Genomic DNA, 19,003 nt, shown 5'->3' on the forward strand with positions numbered 1-19,003 from the left:
CAACAAACTGTTAATTAAATATGGCCAAAGCTACATAAATGCATATTGTATTTCAGTAAGAAAAAATGGTTGAAAGAAATATTGAGTGCGTAAGTGAAAGCATTCGTTCCTGGAGGAAACCACACAGATTACACAAATCGTTAGCTTGTGTAGGGCATGCATGTAAACAAGGATTCAGATACAGTTTCTATGTAGTTGATACTTTTGTTTCTTGGGGGCTGTTACTTTATCTTGCCTGTTTTCTCTGTCTAGGATTTCCCTAGATTTTGTATTTTGTCAAAACTATCTAGAGAGAACAGATTATACCAAATGCCAAGTCACATACATCCATGAGTTCCTTTAAATCTTTCACATCAGAACCAAGAATTATTGCCACAATATACATAACTCATACAAAACATGTAATTCTTTCATTTACTGATAGCAGTAACATTATAGAATTGTGTTTGAGGAGCATTATGTACTTCCCCCAGTTAGTAGCATTTAACATTTACTTTACACCAGATTGCTGGATAATTAGAAATTCTAAAATTTAACATTAGGGAATTTATATCTTTGACACTCATTTGGAAGGGACTGTACTTTGACAGCAGTCTACAATATTCTATTAAAACACATGGCTTTGACTAATTTTTAACAAGAATTCTGCGGAGAAATGAAATTTTAGTAAAAATGTTAAATTAAAACAAAGTTGAGTAGATCTCATAATTCATAATTGTAGTGTCAACGTTTACAAGTACTAGATAGGAAATTTCTCCTGTACTTCCTGATAATCAGAAAGCCACTGGAGTATTAAATATGTGGACCTGCAGATGCAGAAATCTAGGTCTCTAAACAAAACTTAACAGACCTAAAATTAAAAAGTTATATAGGTCATATTTCTCAGGTAATTCAAAATTTTATTCTTCCCCTTCAAAGAATATTACCTCCAGACAGAGTTAACAGGAAGGACAACTCTGATTTGAACCCCTGCCCTTAGTAATCCCTATGAAATCAAAAAAAGGTATAGATTTGGACTCCTCTGGAATGGTCATACCACCACATAAATTCAATTAACAGGATACTTAACCATTTTACTAATGAACACTCCATCTCTCTCCCTTTCCCCAGCACACTCTCTCTCTTACATGGAATAGAACACTAAGTCAATGGAAATTCAGGACATAAATATGTTTGTCAGTGCTAGAAGAATATGTCTAGAAGATATATCAAGCAGTTCAGCAGGACTAGAACTGTTGGAAACAAGAAGTATGGAAGCAACTTCAAAAGTTCTTAACGTTGCTACTGCCAGCCAGGTTGATGTTAGAAAGTTATTAACAATACATTTAAAAAAAAATACATTTGTGTATGTGAAACTTGGGGGCAGACATTATTGCAATGTTTAAAGACTTTGAAGTAAAATCATAATATGAAAGTGTTTAAAATTCATTCCCATGATAGACAGATATTCCTACCATTTGCTGCAGCAAGGAAAGATTTGTTGTTGCCCCGTGCTTTGTTAGTAAGGTCTTCCGTGATATCCATATGCCGATGAATTTCTTGGCACATTTCTTCAAGAGTTTTGCAAAGATCAGCTTCCCAGTAATCTTTGTCGAGGCATTCAATTAACTGTGCCAGCTGGACCTTTGTGCTATAGTACCAGAGTTTCTTATCCTTCTCATTGTCTGAATCTTCCTCTCTGCAATAACAGTTTGAGAACAATTGTTTTATTCATTTATTTCATATAAATGAGGAAAATTAGATAAGATGAGCTTACCTTCCCCCTTTTTTCCAAGAAAATATTAAGCAATAAGGTCTGAATACGGTAGGACTCGAGATTAACCTTTGGCCTCCCAAGCTTCTAAAGAATCTCCCTCTCTCTCTTTCCACCTCCAAATGTTCTTTTCACACCACTTCCTCCCTGCTCCCTCAAAAAAGCCAATATTCATGATCACATCCCTGGGAGGTTAAAAGAAAAGCTTTTAAATCATTGCCTCAAATTTGGTTTGTCCATCTTCCAATAGGATTTACTACGGTTACTTTCCAATTATTACATTACTACTAAATGCCTATGCTCCCCAAGCATTCCTAAAAACAATGCAGTATTATGACTTTGATATATTTAAAATTTCAGTCAGAAAATTTAAAGATGGGGAATCGCACAATAACCATGAAATGTTTTATATTACTATTCAGATAGTATTTACTTGTGTGCGCACGCACCAGAGTGGTGAGGAAGGCACTGGCTGGCCCTTGCTCTCACTGCAGAGAGTCTCTATTCAGATCCCTGTAATTTGGAGGTTTTGGGAGCACAATGCTCTGCTCCTCCTCTATACCTAATTCTTCCAAACAAACCAGTCTAATACATCAGGGGAACTTGCTGAGTTTCCCTGACTACTGGCACTCTCTAGTGTTTCTCCCCCCACCCCCATAAAAGTGGATGATTTGGCCTTATGTATTCAGGAACACAAGCATCCTTAGTGATTTCATGAAGTTTATTTACATATTAGAATACTTTAAATTAGGATTATAAAGCAAGCTAAACAGTCAGTTACACACAGACAGTGCAGAAAAATTCAAATTCACCGAAGTGTTGTTATGAAGACAATCATCCTCAAAATTGCCAAAATATCAGGAGCTTGGAAGTAATGGCAATATTACTTTACACTAAATCAATACCTTTTCTAGACGTTACTTCAAAATATGTTTTTGATTGGCTGACAGAATCTGGCATATTGCAAAGGAATACCACTCTTTCCATTAAAAAGGACTTAGGGGAATCTTTCTTTGCTTTTGGAAGGCAACTAAGACTCTAGTTAACCTAATTTATTCCTTTAGTCCAGGAGTCCCCAAACTTTTTACCTTGGGTCCCCATTACCGCTGTCTGCGCCCCCTCCCCTCCCCAAAGCCACCATTGGGACCTAGGAGCAAGGCCGGGAGCTGAGGCCAGGGCTGGTGCCAAAGCAGAGCGGGACTGTGTGATGCTCCCTCCCTGCCCCCTGTGGGGGCTGGCCCGGGCCCCACCGCATCCCCCACCCTCCTAGAGGGGCACGCCCCATAGTGTGGGGACTACTGCTCTAGTCTTTCTAATCTCCAGCTGATCTTCATAGTTTAGCATGTTTTAGTTGTTTATTATTTAGTTGTTTAGTGGTTTTAAAAGGTTTCCAAGAAAAATGGTTATTTAAGAAAATTTTCAGGTTGTTCACACAGATTACAGATAAAGGGACAGTTCAAAAATAGTTTTTATATTGTCAACCCTTCGTTCTTATTTATCTCTGTGGTGTACTCTAACACTTAGCCACCTATATGTTTTTCAAACTTAACACAGTTAATGGTTAAGCCATATTTCATCTAAACCAAGAAAAATTTATGCTAGTCTGATAAGTGCTTCAAATCCTATCAGTGAAGAGGCTGTGGAACTACTGGGGCATGGAGAGGAAAAGCAGGAGGAGGTGGAAACTTGAGAAGAGAAGGAAGAGAAAACAGCACACAAATGATAATATAGCTTATTCAGAGAAAGGAAGAACAGACTGTAAATGAAAAGAACAGATAAGAGAAAAAAGTGGTAAGAAAGCAAGAGGAAAAGAAAAAGAATACATGCTTACAGTGTTGTATTTATTTGTTACTCTTTTACACATCCCTGGCAGACACACCACTGCAATGATGGGCGTGGGAAGGGCTGGCAGAGCTGTTGTAGGACAGTCATTTTGTTGCTTACTAACATTGTTGAGCACATATAATTGTTGATAAGCATTATACTTTTATGAAATTACTTAATTACTCAGCAGCAACCATGTTTGTTTTTCATTTTGAACCCAATTTATAAGTCACACAAGATTACTGACTAACCAATACAGAATCCCACCTCACCTGTCTATTTTAGCTACTTAGAAGAATCCCATTATCAAAGTATCTGAGTGCCTCTCAGTCTTTAGTGTTTTATCCTCAACATCCCTGTCAGGTAGGGAAGTACTGTTATCCCCATTTTACAGACTGGAAATGGAGGCAGAAAGAAGCTAAGCGACTTACCCAGACTTCGGCTGTGGCCATCAAGCAGGTTTCCTCCTCTGACCTTTTTTCCCCACCTAGCTTCCTATTAATCAATCCAAAATGCCATAACTAAAGTCATATCTGTTGCTCTGTCCATACACTTACCCAGCCTAAGCCACCCACCCTATCCTCCCCTCCATCTGTTCTCATTTCTTCTTACTCCGGTGTCGCAGGGCTCCCTCAGGTCACCCCATCATACAACAATGTAGATTTGCATCTAGTAGATTTCTCTCCCCATTCCAGCTTAGAGCTTACCCTACCATCTATAAATTGCCATGTTACGGTCTATGACACCAACAGAATCCTGAGCCACCTAGATGCATGCTACATCACAAAGGGATGCTATTTTACAGGAGAGACCTTGAGATAAACTTTTTGGATGTAGTCAAAGCACTAATCATTTCATGACTGCTCTGATCACGTACAGGAAATAGACTACCGAAAACAAAATATTTTTTGAGAGTGCCATCTAATTTCTTCACAGGGTTTCACTGGGCATGGTATTTCCCTTGAAAAAAAAAAAAAGCTACAAAGAACATAAGGACAGCCACACTGGGGCAGACCAATGGTCCACAGAGACCAGTATCCTGTCTTCTGACAGTGGCCAGTGCCAGATCCTTCAAAGGGAATGAACAAAACAGAGCAATTTATTGAGTGATCCATTCCATCGTCCAGTCCCAGCTTCTGTCAGTCAGAGGTTTAGGAACACTCAGCTAATGGCTGTTCCTTTCTAGATTAGAAACTGCTCTTCCCAGAGAACGGTGGATAAAAACCAATGATTTAAAATAAATACATAAATAAAAATCAGATTATTTTTATTTAAATCAATTTTTTGATAAAATGCTTTTTAAGGAAAAAACCTATCAAGATATTTTTGAGCTGTAATGTATCTTAATTAAAACTATCATCATGGAATAGGGATTATAAATTCTAATTCTATAGTATGAGACGATATAGTCACATAATGTTTAAGAAAAGTTTGTAAATGAGTTCCAATAGTTAATGGATTAGGGACCCAATATTATGGGGTTCCACAGGTTTCTGTATAGATTATTTAGGTTAATCTATCTACCCAATGGCGCTCAGTCTAGAAGATACCATCAGAGATGCTTGGTTTGCAGTTCTCAAACTGTGGATTTGTGTCTCCAGAGATAACATGCTTGTTAACAGCAAAAATGTTTTAAATAAATAAATAAATATATAGAGGTGAGAAATAACAGACCTCAACCGTATTGTCCTTCTGCAAATTTGTGTACACAGAGTCAATCCCCTGCCTCTCTCTAAAAGTGCAAAGTTTCAGAAAGTTCAATGAGTAGAAGATTGTTGGGGGCGGAACAGATTTGGACAAGGAGAAGAAGTCTGGAGATAAATGTGAGAAGGGAGGGACAGGCTGTAGAAACAAAATTGAAACTATTTGAGCAGCATATTCCAGAAGTCTTGAGGTCTGAGTGTAGCCTTCATTGATTTGAGATCTAGCATACCATTCTCTCACTAGAAGGGAAAACCCATAATGATAGCAGGCCATAAAAGAGACCCAGTTTGGGAATATTTTAATAAAGTTCCTCTACCTGTGGGTAAGACAGGCACGCATGCAAAATGCAAATAGTGCAACAAAGAAATGCCTGGTTGCCTGAATGAAATAACATCATGAGAAGCGTTCCTTCTCAGGAGAAAGCTGTGTTGAAGACAATGAAAGGAATATGTCTGAACAATGCAGGATCTTCAGGCTGGTAAACTTCTTTATTTCATACTTCTTTCTTAAGGACTGCCTGTCTTCCTTCTGGACTATTCTTGAATTCTCATGTTTTAGCAATAAATATAGTGGTTACTCTATGATACTATCATTTTAGATGCAGTTGTGATAAAAAAATAAACTGCTGAAATAGGCAGATTTTCCTTTTACAATTTCACCTTTAAAGTAGTACTGAGTGTCAGTGAATGCAATGAGTAATACTAAATGAGCAGTGTGGTAATAATAAATAAATAACTGCATTGACTAATTTTGTTTAGGAGAATCCATCCTCAACATACAGGATTCTGAAGACTATCCACCTTCAAGATCACCATCATTTTCTCTAGTTTCAGAGTTATCTGCCAAAGATAGTGTTTCAGTCACATCATGTATGTTATATAGCCACAGTATATCACCTGTAGCAAAAAGAAAAAAAAAAATCTCCATCATCCAGAAACAACCATAGATAAGTTTGTGATAAGAACCAACAGATTACAAAAAGAGGTAATTGATGAAAAAATTTCCCGGTTTGTTTATGCAACAAAAACTCTCCTTTCCCTATGATTGAGGGCACACACTTCATTAACATGGTTCAGTCAGTAAGACCAGGATACAGTCCACCCAACAAAGCAGATGTTGCAGGCAAATTGTTGGATAAAGTGTATGAAGAGAAATTGAGCAGTGTGCAAAAGGTCTAGAGGGTGAAATTGTTAACCTGAGTCTTGATGGGTGGAACAATGTCCACAACGATCCTGTTGTATGTGCCTGTGTGACAACACAAGAAGGGAATGTCTTCCTTACAGAAACAACTGATACATCAGGAAATGCACACAGCAGAATACTGACAAGACGTAGCAGTAAAAGCTATAAAAAACTGAAAAAAAAAATTCAAAGGTCTAGTACGCAGCTTGGTCAGATCATGCTGCAAATGTATCCAAGATGAGAAGAAATTTAAGAGAGACTCCCGAGCTAATAACATACAGTTGCAGTGCTCATTTCATGCACCTCCTAGCCAAAGACTTCAGTGTTCCAGAAATAAAGGCTAACTGCAAAATTGTTGAAATTGCAAAATACTTCTGTTAACAACCATTTTGCAGCAGCTGCTCTGAAAAAAGTGGGAGGAACCAAGTTAACTCTCCCACAAGACATACAATGGAACTCAGCAGTGGACTGTTTTGAGCACTATATCAAGATCTGGCCTAATCTGATGACAGTTGGTGAACAAAATCGTGAAAAAATAGCCAAAGTTCTCAACATTGGGCTTAAGAGAAATGTTGAACACATGCTGAGTATCCTGAAGCCTATTTCTGAAGTCTTGAACAAAATGCAGGGAAAGAGCTGTTTTACTGCTGTTGAAAATTTGGAAGGAACTGAGTGAGATCTTAAAAAGAGAAATATGCAATGACAGAGTTAAACTACAAGCATTAAAAAAACGAATGGGACAAGCACTATCTCCAGCTCATTTTCTTGCAAATATTCTCAATACTCGGTAACAGGGTCAAACCTTAACTGCTGAAGAAGAGGAGTTGGCTATGACATGGACATCCAGCAATCATCCCTCCATTATGCCAACTATAATAAACTTCAGAGCTAAAGGTGAACCATTCAAGAAGTATATGTTTGCTGATGAGGTTTTAAAGAAAGTCACAAGAGTGAACTGGTGGAAGACACTTAAGCACTTGGATTCAGAGACTCTTAATAGCAGTAGCTTCTTCTGCCAGTGTAGAAAGAATATTTTCTTCCTTTGGACTAATTCATTCCAAATTGAGAAATCATTTGGGACCTGAAAAAGCAGGAAAGTTTGTTTTTCTTTTCTAGATTATGAACAAACACGAAAATGCAAGTTGAAGACAACTGAGTTAGCTGCAGAAGCCAATATTTTAAGTTTCTCATGTTGACCTGGCTGACAGTCGATTTAATTTATGTTTTGTTTTTTAAAAAAATATTTCATTTAACTATTTTAGTTAAAACAATTTTAACAAAAACAAACCCGATTTTAAAAATCTTGAATGTTTAACTACATTCAAAATTTTATATGCTTGTTTTGTTAAATTATATGTTTGCTGTTGAAGAAAAAAAATCCAGAATACGTAACGTTGTTTTAGTTAAATAAAACAATTTAGATGTCTGGTGACATGTCTCCTAGTACAGCATGGCAAGAAACTCCTCCAAATATTAATGATTAACCTGTTGAATTGGAGATAGTTCACCTACCAATGACTTAATAAATATCTGCTTCAATTACCTTTGGTAAATGAAATAACCAAACAATCATTCATTCTCTGATATAGCTATAAAACTAATCTGAAAAGTTTTTAAAATAAATCATTTGAAAAATTTATAGTGTGTACCTTCTAAAAATGAAACCTACATCCCTATCGGAGTTGTGAAGAATATGTATTAAGGTTATAACAACCAACAAGAATGCACTTTTATGTAGAAATCCATGATTAAATTGAATCTTCCTGACTAGTGATTTAAATCAAATCCACCCTGCCAAAGGATTTTCCCTTCTTGGGATGATGTCAAATAGAGACATGGAAAAAAGCATGAAACATGAAGAGATCCAAAGAAAACAAGGACTCAGGTTTGCTGATGCGCATGATCTGGGCCTGCTGGGAGCCTTACCGAATGAGAAAGATGAGGTCTGGAGTTTGTGTTGACAGTGTGGGAGGGAGATCCTTGCCACTCAAAGAAGCTGTTTCAACAGAAACAGCTGATATTTCTGGGCTGGGTGAGTCAGCACTGCTCCTAGAGAATGAATCAGGAGAGACAGTGGAGGATAATACCAGAGAGAGAGAGAATGGAACCCAGGACTCTTGCTGCTTCTGGTACATTTGGGGCAAAAGGAGAATGATAGAGTAAGGGTCAGTGGAAACTCCCATACCTTGGGCACTTTCTTCCCCCCGTCCAACCTGGCCTTTTGGTTTTGAGGTCATGTTCAGCTTGACATAGTGAAATCATAGGAAAAACTGGATGTGAATATCTGTAAAACCTGGTCCTGCTTCAGTAAACAGGCTTCCAGCCCTTCCTAATACCGCTGTTGAGTGGGGGAGACCACACATACACAAAGCTGAAAAGGAGCAGAGGCCTCCAATCTATGGAAACCTCAGCACTGCTGACAACTGAAACAGGAAGTACTGAGTAAAAGGAATTCCCCTGGTGTCCTTGAAATAGTGCCCTAAAGCCCTCTCTCTCTCTGCCTGATTCGTTGGCAGGTTGGAGGAAAAAGAAGAGGCCGAACTTCTGCCTAGAAAGAGGACACAAACATCCCAGAGGAATTTTTGTCTGCCCTGAAATGGAGTTTGGGTTTAAATATGGATGCAGTACCACAAGCATGCTACTAGACCAGCGAATATCAGGTTTAAGAGGGGGAAATCTCAAGACAAATTTTACATTTTAGTATGTCTACACAGTAATTAAACACCTGCAGCTGGCCTGAGTCAGCTGACTTGCGCTTGCAGAGCTCGAGTTGTGGGGCTGTAAAAATGCGGTGTAGCTGTTTGGGTCAGATTGCAACCAAGACTCTGGGGCCCTTCTGCCTTGTGGGATACCAGAGCTCGAGCTCCAGCCTGAACATCTATGCCGCAATTTTACAGTCCCACAGCCCAAGTCAGCTGACATGAGCCAGCTACGGGTGCTTAGCCACTGTGTAGACATTCCCTATCTTACCTTTAAAGTGTGGAATTTAATGTTTAATATTAGTAAGTATGTTGAGTTTTGACAGAAGGATCAAAGGCTGCTAAATAGCCTGGCAGCTTGACTTATGGCTCTTTGTTGATCCAAACTATTACAGTTGATGTTTCTGCCACTGTCTCCTCACTTCCAGAGATTCTGGTTAAGCAATACCTCCAATGGAAAATTTGAAGACCTTCAGTGTAACCTGAATGACTTAATAAGGGGAGGTACAAGTTTGAGTTGGAGCCACTACGGCTGATAAAACAGGTGGAGCCACTACCTACCACCTTTGGTTCTAAGTTTTAAGAAAATATATTGAGTGGAGATAGAAGTTTGTCAAGGTAAACTTTGAAAAATATTACATCAAAATGCCAAATTAAGAATCTGAGACCTGTTTTGTAAGAATCAAATTACTACAGAACAAGGATCTAAATTTGACATTACTAATAAATGTTGGTTTAATTATCTACCATCCTCTTCTCGCCCTCTCGGTCCTTATTTTAGAGCAAAGCTTTTTTCAAATTTTATCTTATGTACTGATTTAACTGTTTTAAATGCAGTTTTTACTCCTGGGGAATTCTGCACAGAATTCATGTCCCCTGCAGATTTACTTTACTTCCCCGCAGAAAAACGACTTCTGATGGGGAAGCAAAGGGAAGCTGCAAAAGCAGTCATGTGCTCCTCCCTGGCAGCGCAGGCAAGTCTGTTTGGGCGCCCAGAGCAGCTGATAGAAATGTAAATCACCACGGGGGTGGGGGGGTGAGGGAGAATGGGCAGTCGTGCATGAGAGTGTGTATGAAACTTGGTCCCTCTCACTCGCTATTGTGGCACACTAATGTATAGAATCACAGAATCATAGGACTGGAAGGGACCTCAGGAGGTCATCTAGTCCAGTCCCCTGCACTCATGGCAGGACTAAGTATTATCTAGACCATCCCTGACAGCTGTATACTCCTGGGGGAATTCTGCACCACTGCACAATGCAGACTTTTGCAGAAATTAACGTGCACACAGAATTTCTTCCCCCCACAGAAATGGGCTGCAATGCTGCTAGCTGCCACAAGGGGCCACTGGACCCAGCAGAACCCAGCTCACACATAGAAGACACTGCTGGGGGAGGGAGAGGGAGCTAGAGGTTCCTGGCAGCTGCTGTTCCCAGCAAGCCATGAGGGAAGGAAAGAGCAGTGTGCAGGAAACTCCATGCAAGCCTGGTACCAAGCATCAGGCTGTTTCTCCCTCTGTATATCTAGGCTCTTGGGGGGAGGGTTATGGGTGTCTGGCCCCCCGGCTGGGCTCGGCAGAGAAACAGGAATGGGACTGTCATTGTTTCTTTAACTCTCTATTCCTGGGGGAATTTTTGCGTGTGTCTGTATTATTATAGACATGCTTGCTGATAAGAAGGGCTTGTCTCCACCACCAGGGAGATTGATGCTGCCGCACTCTAGTGAAGACCCACTAAATAGATGGCAGAGCGCTTTCCGGTTGAACTTGGTACCCCAGCTCTCTGAAAAGAGTACGGGAAGTCGACCAGAGAGCGTCTCCCAATGACTCAGTGCCGTGAAGACACCAGGATAAGTTATTCACACAGCTGGACTAGTGTAACTTAGGTCAACTTATCCCTGTAGTGAAGACAAGCCTGTATTTTGAAATAAATTACCAAAATAATTGAAACTGGCATGATTATGTAGTATAATAATAACAACAATTTGCAGACTTTAAAATATTATGTGAAGAATTTTTAATTTTTTGGTGCAGAATGCCATCAGGAGTAATTTTTTCCTCTTTCCTTAGTTGTTCTTTTTGTTTAGTTACTATTCAGCATAATGCATATTCAGTACCAAAAAACGCACTAAAACAATAAAACTGTAGCCGTAAAATTTGACACTGCAATTAACAACCATCAACAATTAAATATGAAAAACAAGTACCGTAAAAACTAAAATTTGTGACAAATCATACTGGTACATTTTCTCTTGCTATTAAGATTTCCATTTCATTCCATGGCAAACTATAATTTCAAGTTGTACCTGCAAGAGTAGGGACGCCATATTAACACTGAAGTAAATCACAGATAAGTATCCGGAAGCCTAGATGGTGCCAAAAATGGCAAAAATAAAAATGTTAATTTTCAGTTTAATAGTGTAATGCTAGCATAACAAGATTTCTAAATTATTTAAATCTGATATACTGTAACCATTCTGATTGTAAATAACCTTTTCTCCTGAGTGTCTGAATTGAGTTTCTCCCACCACCATTTTGGGATCTTGGGTAAGAGAGAAGAGATAATTAACAATTTCTGAATTTATGTTAGCATGTATTACAAAAATCTTTAACCTAATCAGTTTCATGCTCTGGTTCTCATACACACAACTGGTATTGTCAGTAGTGGCAATATTACAAGGGAATTTTTAAATCCAAGGAAAATCTTTAACTGAAATTTAGGGTTTCCCCCTTTTTCAAAAAATCTTTGTCAGGTGTCTTAGGCATAAAATATAATGTACCTTTAAAGAATTAAAAGATTTCCAATTAAGCAGTTTAGATAATAAAGAGCCTCAATTTCATTCTTTTAAAGTGTTCACATTTATTTAAGATTCCAAATACTTAAGTATAATTGTTCACACACCAATCAGTTCACTACATTCTGGGTACTGTACAGGTGCATTTAGGTATAATTTTTAAAGCTGTGGTTCTAAAAAGTCACACATGAAACATATTTGGAAAAAGATTTACAAGTTCAGCTTCCAACCAACTGTTCCCCCAGAAGACTAGTGGCATATAGGGTCTGCTCTAAAGCCCACTAAAACCACAGGAATTATCAGTGACTTCCATGGGCTCTGGATTAGGACCAATAATGGGTTTAAGGAGAAAATGACAAGGGGATGCTGCTCACTGAAAACACACTGAGTAGCTCCCATTTGATTCCAGCCTTGTAACAATAAGGTGGTAACAAGATGACTCTGGACCACTGAAGTACTTCAACATAAACACACTGGAACAATGCAGAGATGAACTCGGTCTTCGACCATTTAAGTGTAAAAAGTGTTTACATCACTAGTTCACCTCTATATTTTGAGCACTGAGGCAAGTACTTATTTTACTCTTAAATGTTTGACTATCCTCTTACGACTGAAGTGGAAGTTCACATTTTTAGCACTTTATTTTCTAGCGTCCATTTGCTGAGGGAAAAAGGAAGTGCACTGAAAAAGTCAGGCATATGTATCTCCAGTTCAAGTTTATTGCAAAAAGAGATGTTTGAATTATTTTGATTTTTTTCCAAATGGAAAAATATATATTTTTAGATAGCCTTTTTCCTCTGAGTAAATACAATCTAGGAACAATTACCCTTCATGAACCCCATTTTCTTCTTTATTCTCCTGCAAAGATTGTCTGACTAACTAGTTCTCCCAGCTGAAAAGGAAGTGCCAGTTCTCCTTAAAGTTCTCCAATGATCCCCATTTTAAAGTTTTTAGAGTTGCTTGTTTACCTCTCAGCAGCTTCTGACAAAGTATGTCTACACTGACATCAGGAACTACGATTGCAGAATGGGTAGGAGTACCCAAAATAGCTTTTACCCAGCTAGATCAAAGCTAGCTTGAGGAACAATAGCAGTGTAGCTGCTGCAGACCAGGTTAGCTGCTCCAGTAAGTGCCTAGGGGCCTGGGCAGGGTTATACTCAGGAGGATAGCACCTGCCACCATGGCTACACTGTTGTTACTCAAGCTAGCATCGATCTAGCTCAGGGGTAGGCAACCTATGGCACGCGAGCTGATTTTCAGTGGCACTCACACTGCCTGGGTCCTGGCCATCGGTCTGGGGTGCTCTGCATTTTAATTTAATTTTAAATGAAGCTTTTTAAACATTTTAAAAACCTTATTTACTTTACATACAACAATAGTTTTGTTATATATTATAAACTTATAGAAAGTGACCTTCTAAAAACGTTTAAATGTATTAATTTACATTTAATGGCACGCAAAACCTTAAATTAGAGTGAATAAATGAAGACTCGGCACAGCACTTCTGAAAGGTTGCCGACCCCGATCTAACTAGATTAAAGCCAGATCAGGTATGCTTACAGAGGCTGCAATCATACCTCCTGATTGCAGTGAAGGCATACCCTAGTCTTCTCCAGTTCTGAGCTACTGCTCTTCTCTAGTGCTTTCTAACTGCCAAGCAGCATCCCTTTTTCCTACCCTCTAGGAGAGAGTGTTGTTACACTATCACTATTTCCTCTAGTAATACAATCTTCCTTATGCTTTGCGCTGAACATGATTGTCCTTAACCATCAGCACAGTTTAACCAGTTTTTAACATTCTGGAAAATCATACTATAGATTACTTAAGAATCGGAAGATCTAGTACACCAGGAGAGTGGGACATACTGACCAGTTTTACCAAAAGTAGAGAACCCCCATCTCTAAACATAAATAGGTGTTTGAAACGCACCTATTTCAATAATGGTCTCTACAATAGTATATAAAATCTACGAACCTTAAACAATAGGTAGATGTGTGTGCTTGTGGAAATGTACACCTAAAAACTAGATTATACTAATAAAAAGGGGGGTTAAAAAGAAAGCTTGTTGTATCAGATTTAAGAATGTATAGAAGTCTACTGAAGTATTCAAAATTGGCTCAGTTTTAAAGTTATGCTAATACAGCATACATTGAATGAAAGATTAAACGCACATTAACTGGAAAAGTTACTTTGGACACAAATTTAACATTTGCCAGATTCCTCCACCTTAAACCCTTCCTCCAAGAGAAAGATGATGTCTGGGAAGTGCAGAGAAAACAGATGGGCAAGCTCCCAAGTCAGGTTAACAACAACAAAAAGGCATGTCCATTCTTCCAGTATTCAACCTTGCTTAATTGAAATACAAAACTTAACTATTATGGACAAAATTCCCCTTTTTGTCCTAGACCAAGTCCCTAATCTGGAGCTAATCTTAGGGGCTCACATGTCCTGGTATGCAGTATTCTGATAATCTCAACAAAGCAGGATCTCTGATCATGGGGTATGTATTTTGCAGAACTACAGAAAGAGGAAAGACAAGTTAAAATCACTATTTTGCTGAAACTCTCCCAGTTTCTCTCTCTGAGCCTGTAGTAAAATTAAGATCCTGTGATTTATGATTTCATGCTGCCATAGAAATTGTGATGTCAGATTTGGAGAAGGACATGGGCTATTTAATAGCCACTATCAAACCCAAACTATTAGGGTTTGGGATTTTTTGTAAACAGTGAATGGATTTAATATTTTTCCTAGGACGAAAGCTGCTCCCCAAAACTTTAAATGCAGCAGTGGGAATTCAGAGGAATAATCTATTGCTAATGGAAAATGCCCACTTCCAAAGAGTTGAGAAAAAGCATGTCTCATAGCCTGATTTGTCAGGCTATGAGACTTTGTCCTCACCCACAACTATTTCACATTTGGGGACAATATATTCCTTCAAGTCAGCAGCACTGCTATGGGTACCCGCATGGCCCCACAGTATGCCATCATCTTTATGGCTGACTTAGAACAACGCTTCCTTAGCTCTCGTCCCCCAACGCCCCCATTCTACTTGCGCTACATTGATGACATCTTCATCATCTGAACCCATGGAAAAGCAGCCCTTAGAGAATTCCACCATGATTTCAACAATTTCCATCCCACCATCAACCTCAGCCTGGACCAATCCACACAAGCCGGTCCATTTCCTGGACACTACTGTGCTAATAAACGATGGTCACATAACCACCACCCTATACCGGAAACCCACTGATTGCTATACTTACCTACATGCCTCCAGCTTCCATCCAGGACACACACACGATCCATTGTCTACAGCCAAGCTCTAAGATCCAACCACATTTGCTCCAATCCCTCAGACAGAGGCAAACACCTACAAGATCTCTACTAAGCATTCTTAAAACTACAATACCCACCTGCTGAAGTGAGAAAGAAAGAAAAAAAAAAAAAAAAAAACAGATTGACAGAGCCAGAAGAGTACCCAGAAGTCACCTACTACAGGACAGGCCCAACAAAGAAAATAACAGAACGCCACTAGCCGTCACCTTCAGCCCCCAACTAAAACCTCTCCAGCCCATCATCAAAGATCTACAACCTATCCTGAAAGACAATCTCACTCTCACAGATCTTGGGAGACAGACCAGACCTCGCTTACAGACAGCCCCCCAACCTGAAGCAAATACTCACCAGCAACCAAACACCACACAACAAAAACACTAACCCAGGAACCTATCCTTGCAATGAAGCCCGATGCCAACTCTGTCCACATATCTATTCAAGTGACACCATCATAGGACCTAATCAGATCAGCCACGCCATCAGGGGCTCATTCACCTGCACATCTACCAATGTGATATATACCATCATGTGCCAGCAATGCCCCTCTGCCATGTACATTGGCCAAACCGGACAGTCTCTACGCAAAAGAATTAATGGACACAAATCTGACATCAGGAATCATAACATTCAAAAACCAGTAGGAGAACACTTCAACCTTTCTGGTCACTCAGTAACAGACTTAAAGATGGCAATTTTGCAACAGAAAAGCTTCAAAAACAGACTCCAACGAGAAACTGCTGAACTAGAATTAATTTGCAAACTAGATACCATTAACTTGGGCTTGAACAGAGACTGGGAGTGGCTTGGTCATTACACAAATTGAATCTATTTCCCTATGATAAGTATCCTCACACCTTCTTGTCAACTGTCTGGAATGGGCAATCTTGGTTATCACTACAAAAGTTTTCTCCTCCTGCTGATAATAGCTCATCTTAATTAATTAGCCTCTTAGAGTTGGTATGGCAACTTCCACCTTTTCATGTTCTCTGTATGTGTGTGTGTGTGTGTGTATATATATATATATAAACTTCTTACTATATGTTCCATTCTATGCATCTGATGAAGGCTGTAGCCCACGAGAGCTTATGCTCAAATAAATTTGATCGTCTCAAAGGTGCCACAAGTACTCCTGTTCTTTTTGCAGATACAGACTAACACGGCTGCTACTCTGAAACAAATCAGGCTACGTAATTCATCAGAAACCAACAGAGGGCAGCCCTCATCTGATTGAGGTCACATACACAGAATAAAGTTGTTGACAAGATCAGGCTGATCAACCTGAACAATACATGATATTCTTGGGGCTAACTGCAGCCTCTTACAGAAGATTAACTGCTACAATGGTGGCTTTTATGATCTGGGGAAATTAAAAATAATTAAAATGACAGGAAAAAACCCTCACCTCACAATTACAGGACATGCTAATATTCTCCCTTAACAAGTTGAAGTTATACCCTTGGTGGATTTAACCTCGAGAACTAGTCAATACTTTAAGTATCAATGAATGATTATGTATTAATGCTAGCAGGAAGAGATGACAATACATTCTGAAAGACTACAAATGCATGGTTTGGCCTGGTGTCTTGCAAGTGACAGAATCATATTGATGGCCCCTCCTCCCAGAGATTCTAACTAACATTTTGATATATTTCAGTCATTAATTTTGTAAAATTTTGTTAACTGTAACTTACTATGGACTATTTTCTCCAGGGTTGAACACTTAATGGGAGATGGTATGAAGAGATAATAAAGCTCACTATGTTAAGTATTTTATTTGTCTCTTCATAAATTTCCACTTCTTGCCTTTTCATAGCTACTGTGTTAGACAAGATTTTCAGTAGTAGCCAGGATTCCACTATCTATTTTCTATTAGAAAATAAAGTTCCGTTTACAACTCCAAATTTAACTTTTCGGGGAGGAGGAGAAAAAAAGATCGGAGTACCCTGAGCTACCATAAAGCATATCAGATTATGATTATTAATCACATTTATGACAGTAGTACCTAAAGACCAACCAAGAATGGGTCCCCAAAGTGCTAGGCACTGTAGAAACAAAGCAATAGACAACTTGAACTCATAGGTCTATGCATTCACTTCCTCTTTATAGCCTGAAGACTTATTTCATTTGTACATGCTCTCCATCACTGCAGTCCTGGCTAGGAGCAATAGTGAGTGATCCAAGAGAATTTCTATTAGTCAGGCACAGGCAGACCATCAACAGTAACGAATATTCAATCAAATCTCCATCAGCACGGGGAAACTGTATTCTGAAGTTGTTCCTAAATCCTGGTTTCTATGCAGCCTGCTGCTATGAAGGCACTGGCTAGATCCAGTTTAAGTGATGTTAACAAGAAGTTCAATATTGTTCAGAAAGGATACTGTAATGTTATTTTTCATATTTTTTAAAGTCATCTCTTATTCTGCAGTAACACTGTGGATGCTCAAGGTCAAAACTCATTCCTTTACTGAAATTCCATTTCCCTTCTCCCACATTCATGCCTACTACACACTGGCTTGTTTTTGCACATGAGCACTGGGTTGGAAGTATTAAAGTTCTGTCATATACAGAAAAGTATTTAAACATTCGTTTTGGATAAACTATGTGGATGAATTACATGGATTTTGGAAACCTACATAGAAAAGTACACAGCAACTTTGATTTTATATTACAAAAATATATACCTTTAAGATGAAAACAGAACTTATAGGAAAAAGTATTTTAAACAAATACTTAACATCCTAATGTTCTTCAGAATAGACTAAATAACTGGATTTACTTACATAATAAGTCTTCTGTTCAGGAACCAATATTTCCGTCTGTTTCTGTCGTATCCAATGGGTTCATGTCGAATGTATGGTTTATTTTTTTGGATTTCAGCAACACAGTCAGTTACACCAGGCACCTTATGCGCTACACAGACCTCACACTGCCATTCGTCCTCCGGTACCTCTTCAAGAGGTGGTTTCACACACTCTAAATGGTACACAGCTGAGCAAGTTTCACAGCAAAGCAAATCCCCCAGTTTGTGACAAACCCTACAGTGATCATCATACTGGATAACACCTTCAGACATTAGCTCCTCACGTGCAATGTTTGTTGTAAGAAACTGATCTACTAAGAACTGTAGAACTTTGATTTTACTCTCTACTGGTCCATAAGGATAGTCCTCTGCCTCTTGATAAGGAAGAACATGATGGTATTCCTTGTCACTCTCACAATATACCCGCAGAACCTCTGGCCACGTCATTCCATCTATGAAATACAAAGTGGAATTAACGCTATCTTTGAGGTCAGCAGGTCCAAAGGTAGTATTTGAAGTGTCTTCTTCTCGTAAAACTGCTTTTAAAAGCACTATATGCATCTCTGCCATAAGTGTGCATTGCTCTTGACTTACCAGAGCAGCACAGAAGTCCTCAAAACGAAAAGGAGACAGGCGTAAAACAGTGCCAAAGTTCCGTAGTACCTCATAGATGGCAATAACATTCATTATATGCTCATTAGGCACCATTAAGTCCTCAGAGGATTTAGGAAACTCAAGGAGTGGTATGTCTTTTTCTTCCAATATTGGAGAACGTGGACGATGCACTCTTTGTCTTCTTCTACCTGTAAATAAAAGTAACAGTAAGAGTTTTGCTAATCACAAGCCAATATAACTTGAGTGTGCCTCCTATGAACGGCCTTCACGTGTAAAATTTTCCTTCAGAGCTACTGG

At 38.9% G+C, this 19,003-nt stretch overlaps 1 protein-coding gene across 9 annotated transcripts in view; it reads right to left on the minus strand.

Annotated features, from left to right (window-relative positions):
* BPTF (bromodomain PHD finger transcription factor) overlaps positions 1–19,003 on the minus strand; it is a 94,849-nt gene that overhangs the window by 56,458 nt on the left and 19,388 nt on the right. For all 9 annotated transcript variants that reach the window (XM_034790573.1, XM_034790574.1, XM_034790566.1 and 6 more), the window contains exons 2-3: positions 18,072–18,894; positions 1,455–1,678 (exon numbers count right to left, since the gene is read on the minus strand). In XM_034790573.1, coding sequence (XP_034646464.1) covers positions 1,455–1,678; positions 18,072–18,894 — 1,047 coding nt within the window. The remainder of the gene's footprint in view (positions 1–1,454; positions 1,679–18,071; positions 18,895–19,003) is intronic.

This window comes from Trachemys scripta, chromosome 14 (assembly GCF_013100865.1).
Source record: "Trachemys scripta elegans isolate TJP31775 chromosome 14, CAS_Tse_1.0, whole genome shotgun sequence".
NCBI classification, from domain to species: domain Eukaryota; kingdom Metazoa; phylum Chordata; order Testudines; family Emydidae; genus Trachemys; species Trachemys scripta.